Below are 17,738 nucleotides of genomic sequence, written 5' to 3'. Positions count from 1 at the left end.
GTGCTACAAGGTTTGTTACAAAGACTTTGATTTGACTGGCTTCCTATACAAGAAAAAAAAAGTCAAATAGTTAATAAATCCTGGGCCACATTGAAGCTAAAAAACTGCTGTGTTTTCAGTTTAAAAGCTTAACACAACAATGACAACTACTGATCTTACCTGTTCTGCTCCTCCAGTTTGGCTAGCAGCTCTAATTCATCAGGACTCAAGTTCTCGGAGTCTGCTGGGGAGGCTGCAGGTGCTGACAGCACTGCATCGTGGGAAGAGGAGTCTGGGCTGAGCACAGGGCTGCCATTCGATGAGGGATCTGGATCCATGCCAGGTGGGGAGGAAGGGCACTCCAGCTGAGGGGGAGCCCCACCAGAGCCCTCTCTTTCCGGGCTGCCGCTGGGGATAGACATGATGCTGAGGTTGGCGTGAGGTGGGTAAAGCAGTGCTGGTGTGCTCAAAAAAAACGTCTCCCAGTCTCACTGTATGTCTCCCTCCTTAGTGAGCCTGGCTGTTGCCTGATTGGCCACCAGGCAAGCCTATATGATCAGAGGTCCTCAAACCTGCCAAGAATTAAAAGAAATGTATGTGAGCAAAGGCTAAATAAATAAAAACCAAACATAGTTTAGTTCATGTCATTATTATTAACTTGATAAGTTAATACACAGGTGCCATACTATATTGCCTGATAATACCAGTATAATGATGCGATATGAAAGTATCATATCATGATATCAAACGATATCAAGCGTTTATGCTCCTTAGTGCACACAATGACAAAAATAAACCAGGCATTACTAACAAGGAGAGCTAAGTGTGACTCTCTGATGACAATTTAGTAAAAAAGGAGCAGGGAGTTACTACAACAACCTCCAAGAAAGCTCAACGTTTTACAAAATATGCAACAAAACTGTTCCTGCTAAAGGTGGAAACAACAAACTTGTTTCATCACTTGAGGCAAAAAACACACCATCAAAAACATCTAGTCTATGAAGGCGGACATGCTAGCTATATGCTAGCTGGTCATGTGTGGGCTTTAAGCAGCTTTTAACAAGCTCAACTCAAGATCAAACACTCCAGGTACAACATATTTTTCAACTTTCACACTATTGTGCCGACTCCTCAGGAGTTACATGATTAAGTTACTTTTCTGTTAAAGTATTTAGCAGTTATGCAAATTTGATTTAAAGTTTACAAAGAAAATAGTACGAAGGCTAATTTTGTTCTTAATTTAATGTGTCACTGCTATTGCACTGTACTGCTGCTGCTGGTGCCTTGTAGTAACAGATTCTCCCTTTGAATCAGGTACTCTGTCAACATGGCATTAACTCACTGGAAAAGAAGGATGGAAACTGTCCTTTATTTTTATTCACACTAATAAATACCACTAAATACCACTGCCTGTAAGCTGGAAGCACCAAAAAGTGCTTCCAATAATGTTTTCTCCCATTACTGTCAGAAATATTATCAGAATTTCCTTGAAATATAGTGATATAATTTGGAGGCTATGTCACCCACACCTAATAATCCATTTCTATCTATTCTAAAGCTACAGGTAAAAATACTGTGGTTACATTGAAAAGAGTTAACACAACATTAAACAAAGCTTTGATCCTCTTCAGTCAGTTTCATTTAGTAAAACAGAAAACTGTTTGCGGGCCAGATGGCAACCTATTACTGGGTTGATTTGGCCCCTGGGGTGTAAATTTCATGTCATTGCTCTATGAAGGATAAAGAAGGTGAAGCTGAAAGTCTGATGTAGAACAATGAGTTATAGTAATAATCAAGTTTCTGAGTCAGAAATCAATAAGTATGAAGCTAATTTTCTCTTTATCACAGATTTGAGTGCTCTAATGTGGTTTACACAGACATAATCACAACTTTTTTTTTCCTCCATCAGAGGGAAGAATTGACCTGTCAGCATATAAAAAGAAAAAAAAAATCACAATAAAAAGTTACTGCAAATTACTTGTTACACTGTTATTCGGTTAAGATCACACTGCACAGCTTTCAGAAGGACTAAGACATGGTCACACATTCATCTACATTCAGAAACAGTGCCACAAAATGACTGCAAGCAGCTGAGGAATTTATTAAAACCAGACTATTAAACAAATCAAATGAATTACAGAGTAAATTCAGAGAGATAAACTCAGATTTCACACAGTTTATGAGCAGCTGACACCGCTGGTTTGGAACAGAAGGCTGAGGGCCAGAGGCGGAGCCAGACATTTGAAACACCCAGGGCTTAGAACCTAAAGGGTAGTATGCATGTGGGATTTTTTTTTTTTTTTGGGGGGGGAGTTTAGAAATGACTGAAAGATTAATAGGCTCTGTTTTGAGTTTTGTTCAAAAAAGAATGACTTCATATAGGGAAAAATATATATCACATGGCGATCGTGGCTCAAGAGTTGGGAGTTCGCCTTGTAATCGGAAGGTTGCCGGTTCGAGCCCCGGCTTGGACAGTCTCGGTCGTTGTGTCCTTGGGCAAGACACCTCACCCGTTGCCTACTGGTGGTGGTCAGAGGGCCCGGTGGCGCCAGTGTCCGGCAGCCTCGCCTCTGTCAGTGCGCCCCAGGGTGGCTGTGGCTACAATGTAGCTTGCCATCACCAGTGTGTGAATGTGTGCGTGAATGGGTGGATGACTGGATATGTAAAGCGCTTTGGGGTCCTTAGGGACTAGTAAAGTGCTATATAAATACAGGCCATTTACCATTTACATGTGCAGGACACCTTAAACTAGTTTTTTAATTAAGCAGCAAGGCAGAACAAAATCGGGGCTGTATCAAGACATGAGGACTAAACCCCAATTCAACCAGACCCAAAACTGATCCAGAATTAAAACAGGACTACAACAGTTCAAAATCAGGACTACTGAGGACTTAACCAAGACAGAACCAGAATCAGAACTAGATGATAGTAGCACTAAAAATCATCATAGACCTCCACTACACTTATTTTTTAATTCTACCAAAGTCCACTATTTAGATTGAGAAAAGTTTATATAATTATTTAGCCTTGTTGTGCAAACAAGCTGCAAAACTTAATAAATATAGAATTTGAAAAATAGTAAACCTAAAAAGAAACACTAGGTACGAGATACATGAGGACCTATGATACGGTGATACTTTTGTTAAACAACCATTTGACTAACATGTGTGTCTCACCTGCTCTTGTTCCATCTGTCCTCATTCTCCTCTCTCTTCCTCTCTCTTCCTCTCTGTGCTGACAATCATCAAATATACAGTTGAAACCAGATATTTACATACTCTTCAGATAAAAACACAAACACTTTTTTAATTGTAACATCAAATCAGACTAAATGTTTATTTTTTTAGATTGATAAATATAAAAAACATATTTGTTAACTTTAAGAGTAAAGAGAGAACCTATCTGTGTTTCTTAATTGTAAATGGCACCAAAATGTATTCAAAATTGAGCCACACTTATGGAGCTCCACAGTTCTTTTCCTGGTGTTTTGGTTGACATCTCTTGATGTTCCCATGTCACAGAAACAGGCTCTGTGTTTTGCCTTATATGCATCCACAGCTGTGCCACCAATTTACTCACATGGACTCTACTAACCTATCAGAAGCTTCTTCAGCTCAGAATGGAATCGTCTGCAGTTTTCTTATTAATTAACAATAAACTTAGTGTACATGTACTCCTAAATTTGATGAACGTGATAACAAATAGACAGCTCTGTCTCTCTTTATTCTGACATTTAACTAATTCAAAAGACATTTCAATATTTATCTAAAACAAAAGTTTACTCTAAATTAATGTTGTACAGTAAAAATGTTTTATGTTTTCTCCCTAAAGTGTATGTAAATATCTGGTTACAAATGTGAATATCCTGCTGTGTACTGAAATCCCTCTTGTTTTGCATAGAAATATACTGAACAACATACAAAGCATAATATATAAAATAACATTTACCTGAGTTTTTTCTTTGAAAGAGCCCTCTAATGTCCAGTCTTATATTTCAGTGCATTACTGAAACCGATTTAGTCGGGGAGGGTAAGAACTGAAAATATGAAATAAACACACGTAAGCTAAGACTCTCTAAAAAAAATAGCATTTCTTCGGCTTTTCATTTCGCCATTTGTTGATTCACTTGAAGAGCAAGTAACGTAATATTGGTCAAGTGATCAGTTTGATATCAATCTTTCGTGATTCACCGTCATATTTACATTATTTGTACGGTACGAATGATTTGCTTTGGTACCTGGTCAAACTTAAGCTCTCCTTAGTATGGCTGGCTCTGACAAAACAACCCGGGCTTAAGCCCAGTAAGCCACCCCCACGCTCCGCCCCTGCTGAGGGCAGTTTTTAATTGAATTCTTCATAAGATAAACCGAGGTGTGATTTCCCAGGAGGAAAAAAAAGGCTTCATCATTCAGCAGATTGTTGATGCAATCATGCTTTTTGAGCTGTAGTTGAATTTCTTTAATAAAGGATTAAAAAAAAGAAGAAAAAGAAGCTACATGTGCATTTGTGTGCTTGATACTTTCAGCGATAAGGACCTTACAAAGCACAAGCTTGGCATAAACGTAATATTTTACTAGCTAATGTTAGCCTGGGTAATTAAAAAAAAAAAAAATCAATACAGCAATCGATACAGCAATCGAATGATATAACATATGGCGATGCTGTGTTGAAACAAAGACACCAGATATCGATACAATATCATGGTTTCAAATAAAAAGTAACTTGTCAGCAGTAGAATAATAAAACCAATTACTTTTTCACTTCACCAGATGGTGCCATTGAGCTTAATGATTTTTCTAGCGAGGTAACGTCAGTCGCACAGTAGGAAGTTGGTAAACCCAAGGTGGAAGCAGGGATCAGGCAAAGTAAAAAATAAAAAAATCTGAAAAGTATCATCCACATTTGAATTAGATGCATGGACATATTTATTTTTTTAAACATGAAGCATATGGATGTGACATGTGGGATTTGTAAGGAATATTATATGAAAGTAAAGTACTTGGGGAGTAGTGCAAACATACTGTAAGATCTCATCTCACATACAGAGGATGTTAGCCAAGTATGGCAAAGCTAACGTTCATTCAACTGAACCGAAAAAAAACTAAACTAAAACTCAACACACTTAGCTCAACAAAGCTTCCAATTTGGGATAAGCTAAAAAAGTAACACAATCTCATCACCTACGTTATGTGCAGACCTACTCGATACAAGGCTATGTAAAACTAAGACTTTTGTTTACTTGTTCAAAACAAGTAACAAAAGCGACTGCTGAATGCCATTTTAAGCTCAAAATACCTTTAACAGTACAATAGTCGACACCTTTTCAATTAAGCTAGATGACTGTAATACAAACTGTTTAGCAGGCCAGGTGAATGTAACATTTATGACAGCTTGTAATAGCAGTGTTGGTCAGTGTGCCTGCTTTACAGTCCTATTTTGAAGCAATAAATCAAAATGCTTTTTATCACAGTAACAATGATTCCCACTTCTCTTAGACAGCACATTTTGACCTTGGATTTCCCACATTTTCATCCTAATATGTCTGAAGATATCTGGCTATGGAAGGCCAGTGTAAAAATCTTTACCCATATCAAAGAAAACAAGCAAAGCAAATACTCACTCAACACATATACAAATACAAACTATTCTATGTGTGTAAAAATCCCACTTTCACTCAAATGCTACACATTTGTAGAGCACGTGTGTGGTAGAATTATATTTATTTTTGCATGACTTTAAGATTACATTTTAGTTGCCGTTTTGTTTGACTATCTGACAACCCAAATTCTCTGTAAATTTTTTAGAATCAGGACATGAGTACTTGTAGCTTTTTCCTGTGATTAAGTTTCTTTTCACAGAGAAAACTCCAAAACAAAATGAGTCACTACAAACCAGGTGTGTCCATTTACTGGCCAAATGTGTCTCAGAAAAAGCAACAAAAATAAATGCATGAAAAGGTGCTGTGTTCTGGACAATTTTGGACTAGTGAGCCCTTGGTTCATTTTAGGGCTGGTTACTACATTCCGCATGTTCTTGGTACTCTATCACATCTGAGATACATACTGGCTATGAGAAGGTGTTTGCATAAACTTGCAGCGTGCCACTGGGTTCAGTGCCTGGAGTTTGTTTGGACCTGGACTGACACCACTGTCTCCAAATGTTCTCGCTGCAATTGTTTTGGTCTGCGCCCAAATTTGATTACTTTGTTTGCATCTGCACAAATGAACCGTACCAAGTGGGGAAATGAACCTCCATTTAAAAAGCACCAAAAAACTAATTAGTCTGGGTTAGGAGAAGATGACGCTCATTCACAACATTAACTCTGCTGCACTTTGCATTTTGATAGGATGTCAGATGAGTTTTGTCCTTACAACAAGCTAAACCAAAAACAACAACAAAAAAACCCAAAAGGTATGCATCTCACAGTTTGCAGGTCTTTAAGTTGAAAATAAACTGTTTTGCATTGTGGACTAACAGAGACATTACATTTTGTGGTGTGGGACTGGGCTGCAGAAATGAAGGGACTGACACAGTGTGTCTGTGCAGAACATTAGCAGTAGTGCTGCTTTGTAAAGTGGCTAAAAATGGTTACAGTTGACTCCTCTGGATCTCCCAAGCTTGCTTTATAGATGTGTGTGTGTCTCTCACACACACACACACACACACACACACACACACACACACACACACACACTAACTGCTGGTCAGCTAATAATCTGTATAATCCGTCTATTCATAGTCAGTTTAATCCCAACGAACAACAGCGGTGTAGTGAATTCATTAAAACTATCATATCTAACTGACTCAGATCAAACTGTCTTCACATCAAAAAACTCCAAAACAGCGCAATAAAGAAATTCAGCTCTGTCACAGGGCATTAAAATTAAAGAGAAACATTCATTGGCCTGAAAAACATGAAGCACATGAAGCTGACATACACAGCAAGGAAAGCAGAAATACAGCCTGCAGGAGGGGAGAGGAAAGCAGAGGAGCATAACTGTCTGAACAGTGCATGGGGAGAAACAAGGCCCACATTCATGCATCTTAACCAGCCCAATCAAAAGAGCCATTAACAAGCCTATGAAACCAATCACATTTGTAAAAGGGCTTCTTCAAAAAAACAAAAAAACCCAATCTGAAATACAATCACTTTGATTTAACAGGATTTGCTGTAACAATCAAAAGATGATGTCAATCTGCCTTTTCTTCTGAAACTCATTTGACAGACTGGTGTAGCACCTGATGAAACTGCCTTGTCAATTAAGCCTCAACCCCAGCAGCAAGACTGAAGTGAGCTCGGTTATTGACATAATGTATAACTCTACAAGATACCTGCGGCATTTTAGCCTCTGGCTCTCGCTTCCCAGCAAGCAGCAGGTGAATACAGAGGGCTCGTGTTCACTATCCTGGCCAAGCTTTGATGTTTTGCACCAAAGACACAAAAGTATATCATAGAATATTTAAATTATATATGTCTCAATGCCAACTCTTTATGGACAGCAAACTGCTATTATTACAGCGATATGGACAAATATCCACACCAGATTTTCCTTCGGCTTAAGCCCTGCTGGGCTTAAATTATTGCTGACCAAACAATACGACTCAAGCTTAGACTAATACATAAAGACTTAATAAAGAGGTCTTTAGATTAATTGAATACTGGGTTAATGTACTGCATTAAAAATATTCTACATGCCATTATAGCATCTTCTAAAGGGACTGCCTTTTAGGAATAACAGAGAAGACGTTTGAGAGGTTTTCAGTACTACAAAGGACTATTCAGCCGTGTCATTGTGGTCAACCCACACTGTAAAAGGTGTGAGTCATGCAGGATTTAAAAGTCCCCCTGCCCCATTCTGTCTCTCTCACTCACAAGCGCACACACACACACACACACACACACACACACACACACACACACACACACACACACACACACACACACACACACAGTGACATTGTGAAGGTCTCTGGCAAAGCAAAACAAGCCATATTTTCAGAGCTTGGCTGTTGTTCTGTATATGACTGCAGGCCTGCAGTAATGTCATTGTGGGCATGGAACTGCAGAGAACAGAGAGTATTAAGGTAATAAGTGATGGTGATGGTATTTCACTTATATTTGCTTTTCTGAGCATGCGTGTGCACCAAATGAAAGGATAGTTTTTAGTTGTGCCGTGGCATTTCTCCACACTCGTTGTAACCTGTGTTTATAAAATCCTATCTCGATAATGATTTGTTGATAAATATGTGAACGACTGTGTGATGCACATGTTTAGTTTCTCCACCACCGCGTCACTGTGTACAATTATGGCATTGTGCATAGTCTATGCTTGAATGCATCCTCTCCGAGCTCTCACTGTCCACACAAACAGACAGGGCCATTATCTCCCCCTCTGACTGTCCTCTGCACACAAACACACACCACCCCCCGTGATTTAACATGAATTTGCATTTACAATGTTATATGCATATATTGCATGGGAACCTTACTTTACGATGTTTACGATTAACAAAACATTAGTGCTTAAAAAAAAAAAAAAGTCTTCACAGTCCCCATCTGGGCTCGACTTTGACACTGATCCACCCTGAGGCAGTTATAATAGGGAGGGTGACAAAAACAAAATGCTCTCTTTTGATCTCTTTAGGAGATCAAGTAATAAACAGATGGATCCGCAGTTTCCTTAGAGGAATTACATTATACATACACTTGGAGGTGTAAGAAAAACACAAAAACACAAAGCTAAAAAAAATATATCAAGATTTACAAAAACAAAATAAAAACAAACACAAAAATTAGCAAGTTGTCACAGTCTTCCTGCTGTGACAACAAGCATGACCCTTGTTAATCTGTAGCTGCTAACCTCCTCGCTGTCCCAACATGATCTCATGCTTAGCTTCTGACACGTGGACTTTTCTCTGGCATGCTATTCAACTACTGTACCCGTTATCCTTGTGACTGCTGCTGGTCTCCACACTGCTCAAAACATCCCATTGTAAGATGGGGATGTTCTTATTTTTGATTTTAACATTCTATGGAGCGTACTTCTGTGCAATGTCTGAAAAGTAAGACATGCTGTTACTTTAAACTCTGTCTCTGGGTGATCATTTAACTCATGAATATAACTGAAGTCACAGCTCAGTCACTATTTTTAACTTCTGTGTACACTGATTTTTAATCAAATGACGTCAAGGTCATAAAATCCAGCTTCCCTCCCGCTTCCAGGCAAAGCTTTGTCTAGTTGTTAATTACCACTGAATCTGTGAAGCCAATATACTTTCTAATCCTGTCTTCCGTCTGCTAGAGATATTCAACAGTGAATCTGAGTCTATATTCACCAGCTACCTGACACTCCTGCAGACATCATCCACCGTCATTAGTAGTATTGTAATGACAATCTGCGCTCCAAACAGCTCTCATGTATCGACTGCACAGTATATATCAATGAGTGTTTATGTGCATATAGTGCAGCAGAGGTTTTCCAGATTTGTCAAGTTTGAACATGCTATGGTATTAGGTATACAGTGGGGCAAAAAAGTATTTAGTCAGCCACCGATTGTGCAAGTTCCCCCACTTAAAATTTCAGATCTTCTTTAGGCTAATGGACAGCTTTCTCCTGCTTCACAACATTAGTGTCAGAGAGGATTCTTTTGTTGTGAAAGCCTTTGAAAGAAGTCATTAGTTTAGCAATCATTGCCTGATTGTCACTGTTCAGTACATAGCTTTTTGTGTTTACCTGTATGGAGAAGAAATAGAGTTAACCATTCAGTTATTCTCGGTCTTACCATCTTGTAGTTCACTTTTGACATTATGGATGTTTTACTTTTTTTTTTTTTTTTCCAAAATATTGATTAATCTGACCTGTTCAAATCTGATCATTCAGTGGCACAAAAGAGTCAGCTGTGACTTGAAGTCAACAGTAGGTTGTATGGATGGCCATTTCTAGACAATTTCCTGTCACAATGGCACTCAGGGGAACCAAACCTTCTAGAAAGGGATACTAATTACATTTAGAGCAGGAAACCATCAGTCATAGGAAGTGAGCAGGGTCAGTAGACTTTGTGAAGTCTCAAAACAATATTCATTGGCTTTGTTAGTTAATTTTCCCCAAATGTGTCTCCTCCTCATTTACAGTGGGGCAAAAAAGTATTTAGTCAGCCACCGATTGTGCAAGTTCCCCCACCTAAAATGATGACAGAGGTCAGTAATTTGCACCAGAGGTACACTTCAACTGTGAGAGACAGAATGTGAAAAACAAAATCCATGAATCCACATGGTAGGATTTGTGAAGAATTTATTCGTAAATTAGGGTGGAAAATAAGTATTTGGTCACCTCAAACAAGGAAAACCTCTGGCTCTCACAGACCTGTAACGTCTTCTGTAAGAAGCTTTTCTGTCCCCCACTCATTACCTGTATGAATGGCACCTGTTTGAACTCATCATCTGTATAAAAGACACTTGTCCACAGCCTCAAACAGTCAGACTCCAAACTCCGCCATGGCCAAGACCAAAGAGCTTTCGAAGGACACCAGGAAAAGTATTGTAGACCTGCACCAGACTGGGAAGAGTGAATCTACAATAGGCAAGCAGCTTGGTGTGAAAAAATCAACTGTGGGAGCAATCATCAGAAAATGGAAGACATACAAGACCACTGATAATCTCCCTCGATCTGGGGCTCCACGCAAGATCTCATCCCGTGGGGTCAAAATGATCATGAGAACGGTGAGCAAAGATCCCAGAACCACACGGGGGGACCTGGTGAATGACCTGCAGAGAGCTGGGACCAAAGTAACAAAGGTCACCATCAGTAACACACTACAACGGCAGGGAATCAAATCCCGCAGTGCCAGACGTGCTCCGCTGCTGAAGCCAGTGCATGTCCAGGCCCGTCTGAAGTTTGCCAGAGAGCACATGGATGATACAGCAGAGGATTGGGAGAATGTCATGTGGTCAGATGAAACCAAAGTAGAACTTTTTGGTATAAACTCAACTCGTCGTGTTTGGAGGAGGAAGAATACTGAGTTGCATCCCAAGAACACCATACCTACTGTGAAGCATGGGGGTGGAAACATCATGCTATGGGGCTGTTTTTCTGCCAGGGGGACAGGACGACTGATCCGTGTTAAAGACAGAATGAATGGGGCCATGTATCGTGAGATTTTGAGCCAAAACCTCCTTCCATCAGTGAGAACTTTGAAGATGAAACGAGGCTGGGTCTTCCAACATGACAATGATCCAAAACACACCGCCCGGGCAACAAAGGAGTGGCTCCGTAAGAAGCATTTGAAAGTCCTGGAGTGACCTAGCCAGTCTCCAGACCTCAACCCCATAGAAAATCTGTGGCGGGAGTTGAAAGTCCGTGTTGCTCGGCGACAGCCCCAAAACATCACTGCTCTCGAGAAGATCTGCATGGAGGAATGGGCCAAAATACCAGCTACTGTGTGTGCAAACCTGGGAAAGACCTATAGTAAACGTTTGACCTCTGTTATTGCCAACAAAGGTTATGTTCCAAAGTATTGAGTTGTATTTTTGTTATTGACCAAATACTTATTTTCCACCCTGATTTACGAATAAATTCTTCACAAATCCTACCATGTGGATTCGTGGATTTTTTTTTCACATTCTGTCTCTCACAGTTGAAGTGTACCTCTGGTGCAAATTACTGACCTCTGTCATCATTTTAGGTGGGGGAACTTGCACAATCGGTGGCTGACTAAATACTTTTTTGCCCCACTGTAAATGAGGAGGAGACACATTTGGGGAAAATTAACTAACAAAGCCAATGAATATTGTTTTGAGACTTCACAAAGTCTACTGACCCTGCTCACTTCCTATGACTGATGGTTTCCTGCTCTAAATGTAATTAGTATCCCTTTCTAGAAGGTTTGGTTCCCCTGAGTGCCATTGTGACAGGAAATTGTCTAGAAATGGCCATCCATACAACCTACTGTTGACTTCAAGTCACAGCTGACTCTTTTGTGCCACTGAATGATCAGATTTGAACAGGTCAGATTAATCAGTATTTTGGAAAAAAAAAAAAAAAAAAGTAAAACATCCATAATGTCAAAAGTGAACTACAAGATGGTAAGACCGAGAATAACTGAATGGTTAACTCTATTTCTTCTCCATACAGGTAAACACAAAAAGCTATGTACTGAACAGTGACAATCAGGCAATGATTGCTAAACTAATGACTTCTTTCAAAGGCTTTCACAACAAAAGAATCCTCTCTGACACTAATGTTGTGAAGCAGGAGAAAGCTGTCCATTAGCCTAAAGAAGATCTGAAAAGGTGTGAAGTCAACAATAAATGAAGCTTCTAGTTGTTTCAGACTACAGGAGTGAAGCTGAACTCCAGCCCGCAAAGATTCACAGGATCACAGATGTGTAGCTCAGTACAACCATCCCTGCTGTGAGGCTGGGGTGGAAGGAAACGCATGTTTTCACGGCTTGGCACGGCGTGCCTAAAGCCAGTTGGTGGTTAAGCTTTTTCAGTCGCTGACTTATTTTTGCTTTCCTGTTGCATTCATTACATTATTTAAAGATTTCATACTTTCCCAGCAGTGCCGTCAGAAGCACTAATCAGTTGTCGAGCTGTTTAATCACCCATTCTGATTACAAACATCTGCTGTTTGCTGCTGGAAATTTGTATTTGTTTGATCTTTTTTTTTTTTTTTTTGTTAAATTTTCTCAAATTAAATTTTAACTGCCTGAAGTCTCTCAGGAAAATGGAAATATAATAAAGCTCAGGGGGAGCATAGGACTGCTCAGCTCCCCTAATAAAGATTGAAAAGGGCCATTTTTCTTAATGAATGTTTTTACTGTAGGAACTTAAAATATATATTTGATTTGAAAACAGATGCACTAAAGGATACTAAGGTAGAATTACAACTTTTACTTATGTAAAGGGACTAAATATTTGTTTATCGAGTTTGCAAAATAGTTATCCAACACAAGTTTTTAACTTAAACACAGCATGCTGTGTTTAATTTAAAAACTTGTGTTGGATAACTATTTCTACCCTGTAGATATGCTGATAGGTAGACCATTTAAGGCTTTAAATACAAACGGTGCCACTTTATACAACAGCAAGAGCCCCATGTGATGACATGGATTTCATAATATGTCAGTATCTCACTTTTTTAATCATACTCTCATAGGTTCATACTATGGTAAATCATTCCCTCGTGTTAATTTTAAATGACAGCTAAACATTAACTGTTCAGTTGCAAGGCATCAATCTTTTGTACAGAAAAACCCCATGTTTAAAAAAATAAATAAATACTGGTAATCAAAGGCATGAACATAACAATAACATATTCTTTTGGTATTCTTTTTGCCAAAGAAGCTACATCAAATTACTATTCAAACAGGTGAATGAATGAATATAGTTTCATGTACACAAGCCTTGATAAATATGGCCCTACGGTATATAAGTCAAATTTACATTTTGGTATAAATCCCAAGTGCAGCAGCAGTATGAAAATGAGATCACGATTCAGTCTGTGTGAAACCTGCAGGGTAACACAAATCTAGTTACAAATCTGCAGAGAACAATAAACCAGACAGAGGAGGGCTGAGGAGGAGCTGCAGTCATAGTGAGCTTGAACCACAGCAGTCAGGTCATCAAGCAGCTCCCTGTTTCCATGTGTCAGCAAAAGAAATGAAGTGCAGTGCCATGCAAATGGCCAGGCAACCATAAACACAGACAGCCAGCAAACCAAGCAGGAACCCCAAGCATCAGTCCAAACAGAGTATTTTAAAGGAACACTATTCTGTTATTATTACTATACCATAAATCTACACTTTAATCACATTTTGCATGGATTGCATCTGGGGATGCCGTGATCTGATATTTGGATCACATACCAGTCCAATCCTTACTTGTAAAGCTGGATCGGATATAGGTGATGATGAGCTACATGTTGTTTACTACACTACACAGCGGCAACAGAGCATAGTTAGCTAACAGCAAAGGAAGGCAGTTTGGAGGCCCTTCACATTGGCTACAACAACAGCTTTTCTTTATGTTTGCCGTAGTTTCAATTTAACTGCAACTGTGGTCAATGTGAGCAGGTATGACTAAAAGACAGTGGCGACAAAGAAAAGTCACTGTCATTTGTATCTTAGAGGCAGTACGTGTTTGGAAGCTTTTACCACATTTACAGGAATGTAAGATGTTGTAACCAGCCGTGTTAACAGTTCTTCACTTCATCTGTCTCTGTCAGCTCCACCCTGCATGCAACGTGTGTGTGTGTAACAGTAAATTAAGGTGCACTCAGAACAAAGAAGGACCGCAAAAACTAACATAAATAAGGGCAGTATGGAGTAGCACGTGACTCAGAGCCCAGAAATCAACATTACTGAAGCAGTGAGGGATCATCAAAACAAAAGGCAGCCAACATCAAAAGAAGAGCGTATGAGGGTTCAGGCATTGTTGATGAACAAAGGTGACCATATCAAATATCAACTTTCAAGTTCGTTAGAATTATGCAAACATATACTGCATTTTCATTTATGTTTCTATTATTCACCACAGCCACTTCCCAATTTACCCAGCAAAATATAAAGAGATAAGGAGTGACACAAGACTTTTGCACAGCACCGCATACTAACCTAATCAGCGAACAAACATCTACAGTGTGAGGAAAAGCTGCATTTAAACCTTGGGAGTAAAACACTGAGTAAAACATCATTGTCCTGTACATGAAAAAAATTAAGTCCATCTGAAGAGAAACTGCGCATATATGATAATAATGATTCCCCATTGAATCAATGAATAGAACTGTTAAAAAATAAAAAAAATATCATAATGTCACTATTTTATTATTAATCTATGCTGCTGTTGTTGCATTAAGACACTATAGTAGATCAAATGTTTTGCTTTAGCGTAAGATTTCAAAGAAGAGACATCTTTACTGAGACCAGTCATTAAAGACCAGTCTTGTTTCAGGCGTGAGGAAAAAAAAAAAAAAAAATCAATCTTTCCATCTTGTGAGGACACACACACATGGGGCTCCTGTTTATTACTGATGGTCCGCTCCTACAACCACACACAGTGGCAGACAACAATAACCCTGGACGGCAGCATGTACAGAATCTGTATAGTACACTGACAAAGCTGTGAGGTGATAGCCCTTCTCTTGTTCTTGCTACACACATTAAACAAATGCACACATGTAAGGTGTACACACATCTCTGAGATTGTTTATCTTTAAGACACTGCCCGGAGCCTTTTTGCTCACCACAGTCTTACACAGATAATGAGGAAGCAGTGTCAGTTGCAGAGCGCAAAGGAAAAGATTGGCTGGGAAGAACTAGGGTGTGTTTGCATGTCACAGAGTACTAGTCACTTGTTTCTATTTCTTTGCTGGATCAGATAAAGATGAAGTTTCAGGCCTTTGCGCTTAAAAAACAAGGTCACCAGGATGTGAGAATCTGATACCGGTTTCCTTGACAGCAAAATGTGTGAGAAGGCTTTTGCACAGTGAGTGGATTATACAGGTAAAAATAAACATTATCTCACTGAATCTCACATCAACACATGACAAGCCCATTATTCACCCATTACTCAGTGCAAGCCCTCATTCATGGAGCATCCTTGGACTGTCTGCCCTCTTAAAAAAGATAAGAAAGAGTACTTGGGGGAAGAAGGGTGGAGAATTGTTTAATTTCTTGACTAGTGAGGCGTGTGGTGTATTTAATAGAATAGAATAGAATAGAATAGAATAGAATAGAATTCAACTTTATTGTCATTGCACATGCACAGGTACAGGGCAACGACCCACCCTTTCTCTATTTTTGTTATTACAGTTGGGTTTTTAAAATTATACAGCATATCTGCCCTCATGAGTCAGTAGTGAGTTATTTAACTCGCCTGTAGTAAGAGCAGTAAAGCCAGTCAAGCACATTACAAGGGATTTAGTTGTTAACCCCACTCTGATTAGATAAATACAGCAAGAACAACCGGATTCACCTATAATGAGTAGTTAGAGGGCATGCATGAGCAGTACAGTAAACATCTGGAGGGAGATATTTGTAGCAGTCCCTCTGCTATCTATAATCCCATCTTGCAAACTCATACTCCAAGATCCTGTAATCTACTGGCCTGGTTTGTTTGGACATGACAGCTCATTATCCTGGCCTGCTGCTGTTGCTTAAGAATGCCTGGACTACAGGGGCCTGCATGCTCTGCAGTCGGCTCATGGCTCGGCTGGATCAACATCTGTGGCCAAAATGACACATCATCCTCTCGCTTTGCGGCACCAAATGTTCCGGCTTCCTACGGCAACATGATTGTGTAACGACACGAAACGAGGACGGGACATTGAGGAAAAGACGATATAAACATGGCACACCAGCAGCGTGCTAAGCATTAGCAAGAAATATGGTTTATGTGCTAATGAATGGGCCGCGTCTCCGCTGGCATGTTGTACAGTGGATTTTTTTCACTGATACAAATGGAGCAGACCCTGGAAGCAGCGGCTGCTACTGATGTCGGCCCGTTCAGTTATCATAGCATTTAATAAACCAATAAGCTCGCAAGCCCTTCAACTGACTGCTCGTGAAAACGCTAATGTTTAATTTAAATATAAAACCGTCAAATAAACAAATAAGATTCGTTAACGCTTACCTGCACTCCTTTTCCATAATCGGAGCGGTGTGTTTAGCGTCGCTCCCAAGCCGGTCTGTCGTAAACGTCAAACGTGTGTTACCGGCTAATTAAAATCTTAATAAACCACCGAGGACAAATACGCCGTCCAGCACAGTGCCATCCTCCTGCCGCCGTTCGACCGGGGAGGAAGCGCCGCGTCTCTCGCTCGCTGGTCGCGAGGCAGCGCACGCGGTGAGAGGGGACGTGCGCGTGCGAACCGAATTTAGAGGAGAAAAATATTTCTGGAGGCGTCCACTGAAATAACCATGACAGCCGTGTGATGTAGTCAACGGCTCAGCAGGGATGTGGTATAAACGGATGCATCAATCATTGCAAGTAAATCACACAGAATGGCTGGCGTTCTTAGGCTTCAGGTTGAGCTCGAGGTAAGGCGAACCAATCAAACAGCGGAACGAGGCGAGAGCGACACGCCACGAGCCAATGGCAGGGCCGAATTACGGGATTCCAGTGGAAGGACAACGTATACAACCAATCACCGAGGAGCTTTATTCTGTTAGAAGGCGGGCTCCGCAGGTGTCACAGAGCGGTGTCAGTTAAACGGATTTATCGGTATTTGGCAACGATATTATTCATTATCTGACAAAAAATAAATAAATAAAAATAAAAAACATGTAATTGTTTCAACTAATTTGTGGTAATACTTTTGATTATCTTATAACCGACAGAAGCAGCTACCTGTTACTGGATAGTGAGAGTGCATAATAATAATAAAAATAATAATAATAAGTATAATAAGTATAATGTAAACTGTCAAAACTAAATGTGCTGGAGGTTATAAGTGCTGATGCATCACTCATATGTAAGTAGCATTTAAACTAACCTATTAGTTATTGTATTGACTAGTCTAGTTTGTATTTGAGATGTTAATGATTTGTATGGAGACGTTATTCTGTTAAATAACAACTAGAGAAACATCTAGTTGTTTCTCTAGAAACAACACCTTAACTTTCCTGAGTTTAATGTGAACTTATGTGAACTAATCAATCAAGATGTGATTCAATCAAGATCTGATTAGAGAATGTAAACTCAGTAAAGAAAGGGGGCGATCAAAGTGCAGTTGCTTTTAAGATGAGGTTAGTAATACAGC

The 17,738-nt window shown here is 39.6% G+C and overlaps 1 protein-coding gene across 4 annotated transcripts in view; it reads right to left on the bottom strand.

Annotated features, from left to right (window-relative positions):
• Positions 1 to 17,004, bottom strand: part of evi5l (ecotropic viral integration site 5 like) — a 43,401-nt gene extending 26,397 nt beyond the window's left edge. For 2 of the 4 annotated variants that reach the window (XM_085410223.1, XM_085410226.1), the window contains exons 1-2: positions 16,610 to 17,004; positions 160 to 551 (exon numbers count right to left, since the gene is read on the bottom strand). In XM_085410223.1, the coding sequence (XP_085266349.1) occupies positions 160 to 401 (242 nt within the window). In that variant the 5' untranslated portion in view covers positions 402 to 551; positions 16,610 to 17,004. Of the gene's footprint in view, positions 1 to 159; positions 552 to 3,155; positions 3,214 to 3,927; positions 4,016 to 16,609 lie in introns of all 4 variants that reach the window. The other 2 variants (XM_085410224.1, XM_085410225.1) reach the window with 2 other exon arrangements.
• Between the last annotated feature and the right edge of the window lie 734 nt (positions 17,005 to 17,738).

Source organism: Rhamphochromis longiceps, linkage group LG6 (assembly GCF_057381845.1).
Source record: "Rhamphochromis longiceps isolate RC_006_pf linkage group LG6, R_longiceps_female_GT1.1, whole genome shotgun sequence".
NCBI classification, from domain to species: Eukaryota; Metazoa; Chordata; class Actinopteri; order Cichliformes; family Cichlidae; genus Rhamphochromis; species Rhamphochromis longiceps.
The sequence above is the reverse complement of the archived record's forward strand: the minus strand, read 5'-3'. Positions and strand labels throughout refer to the sequence as shown.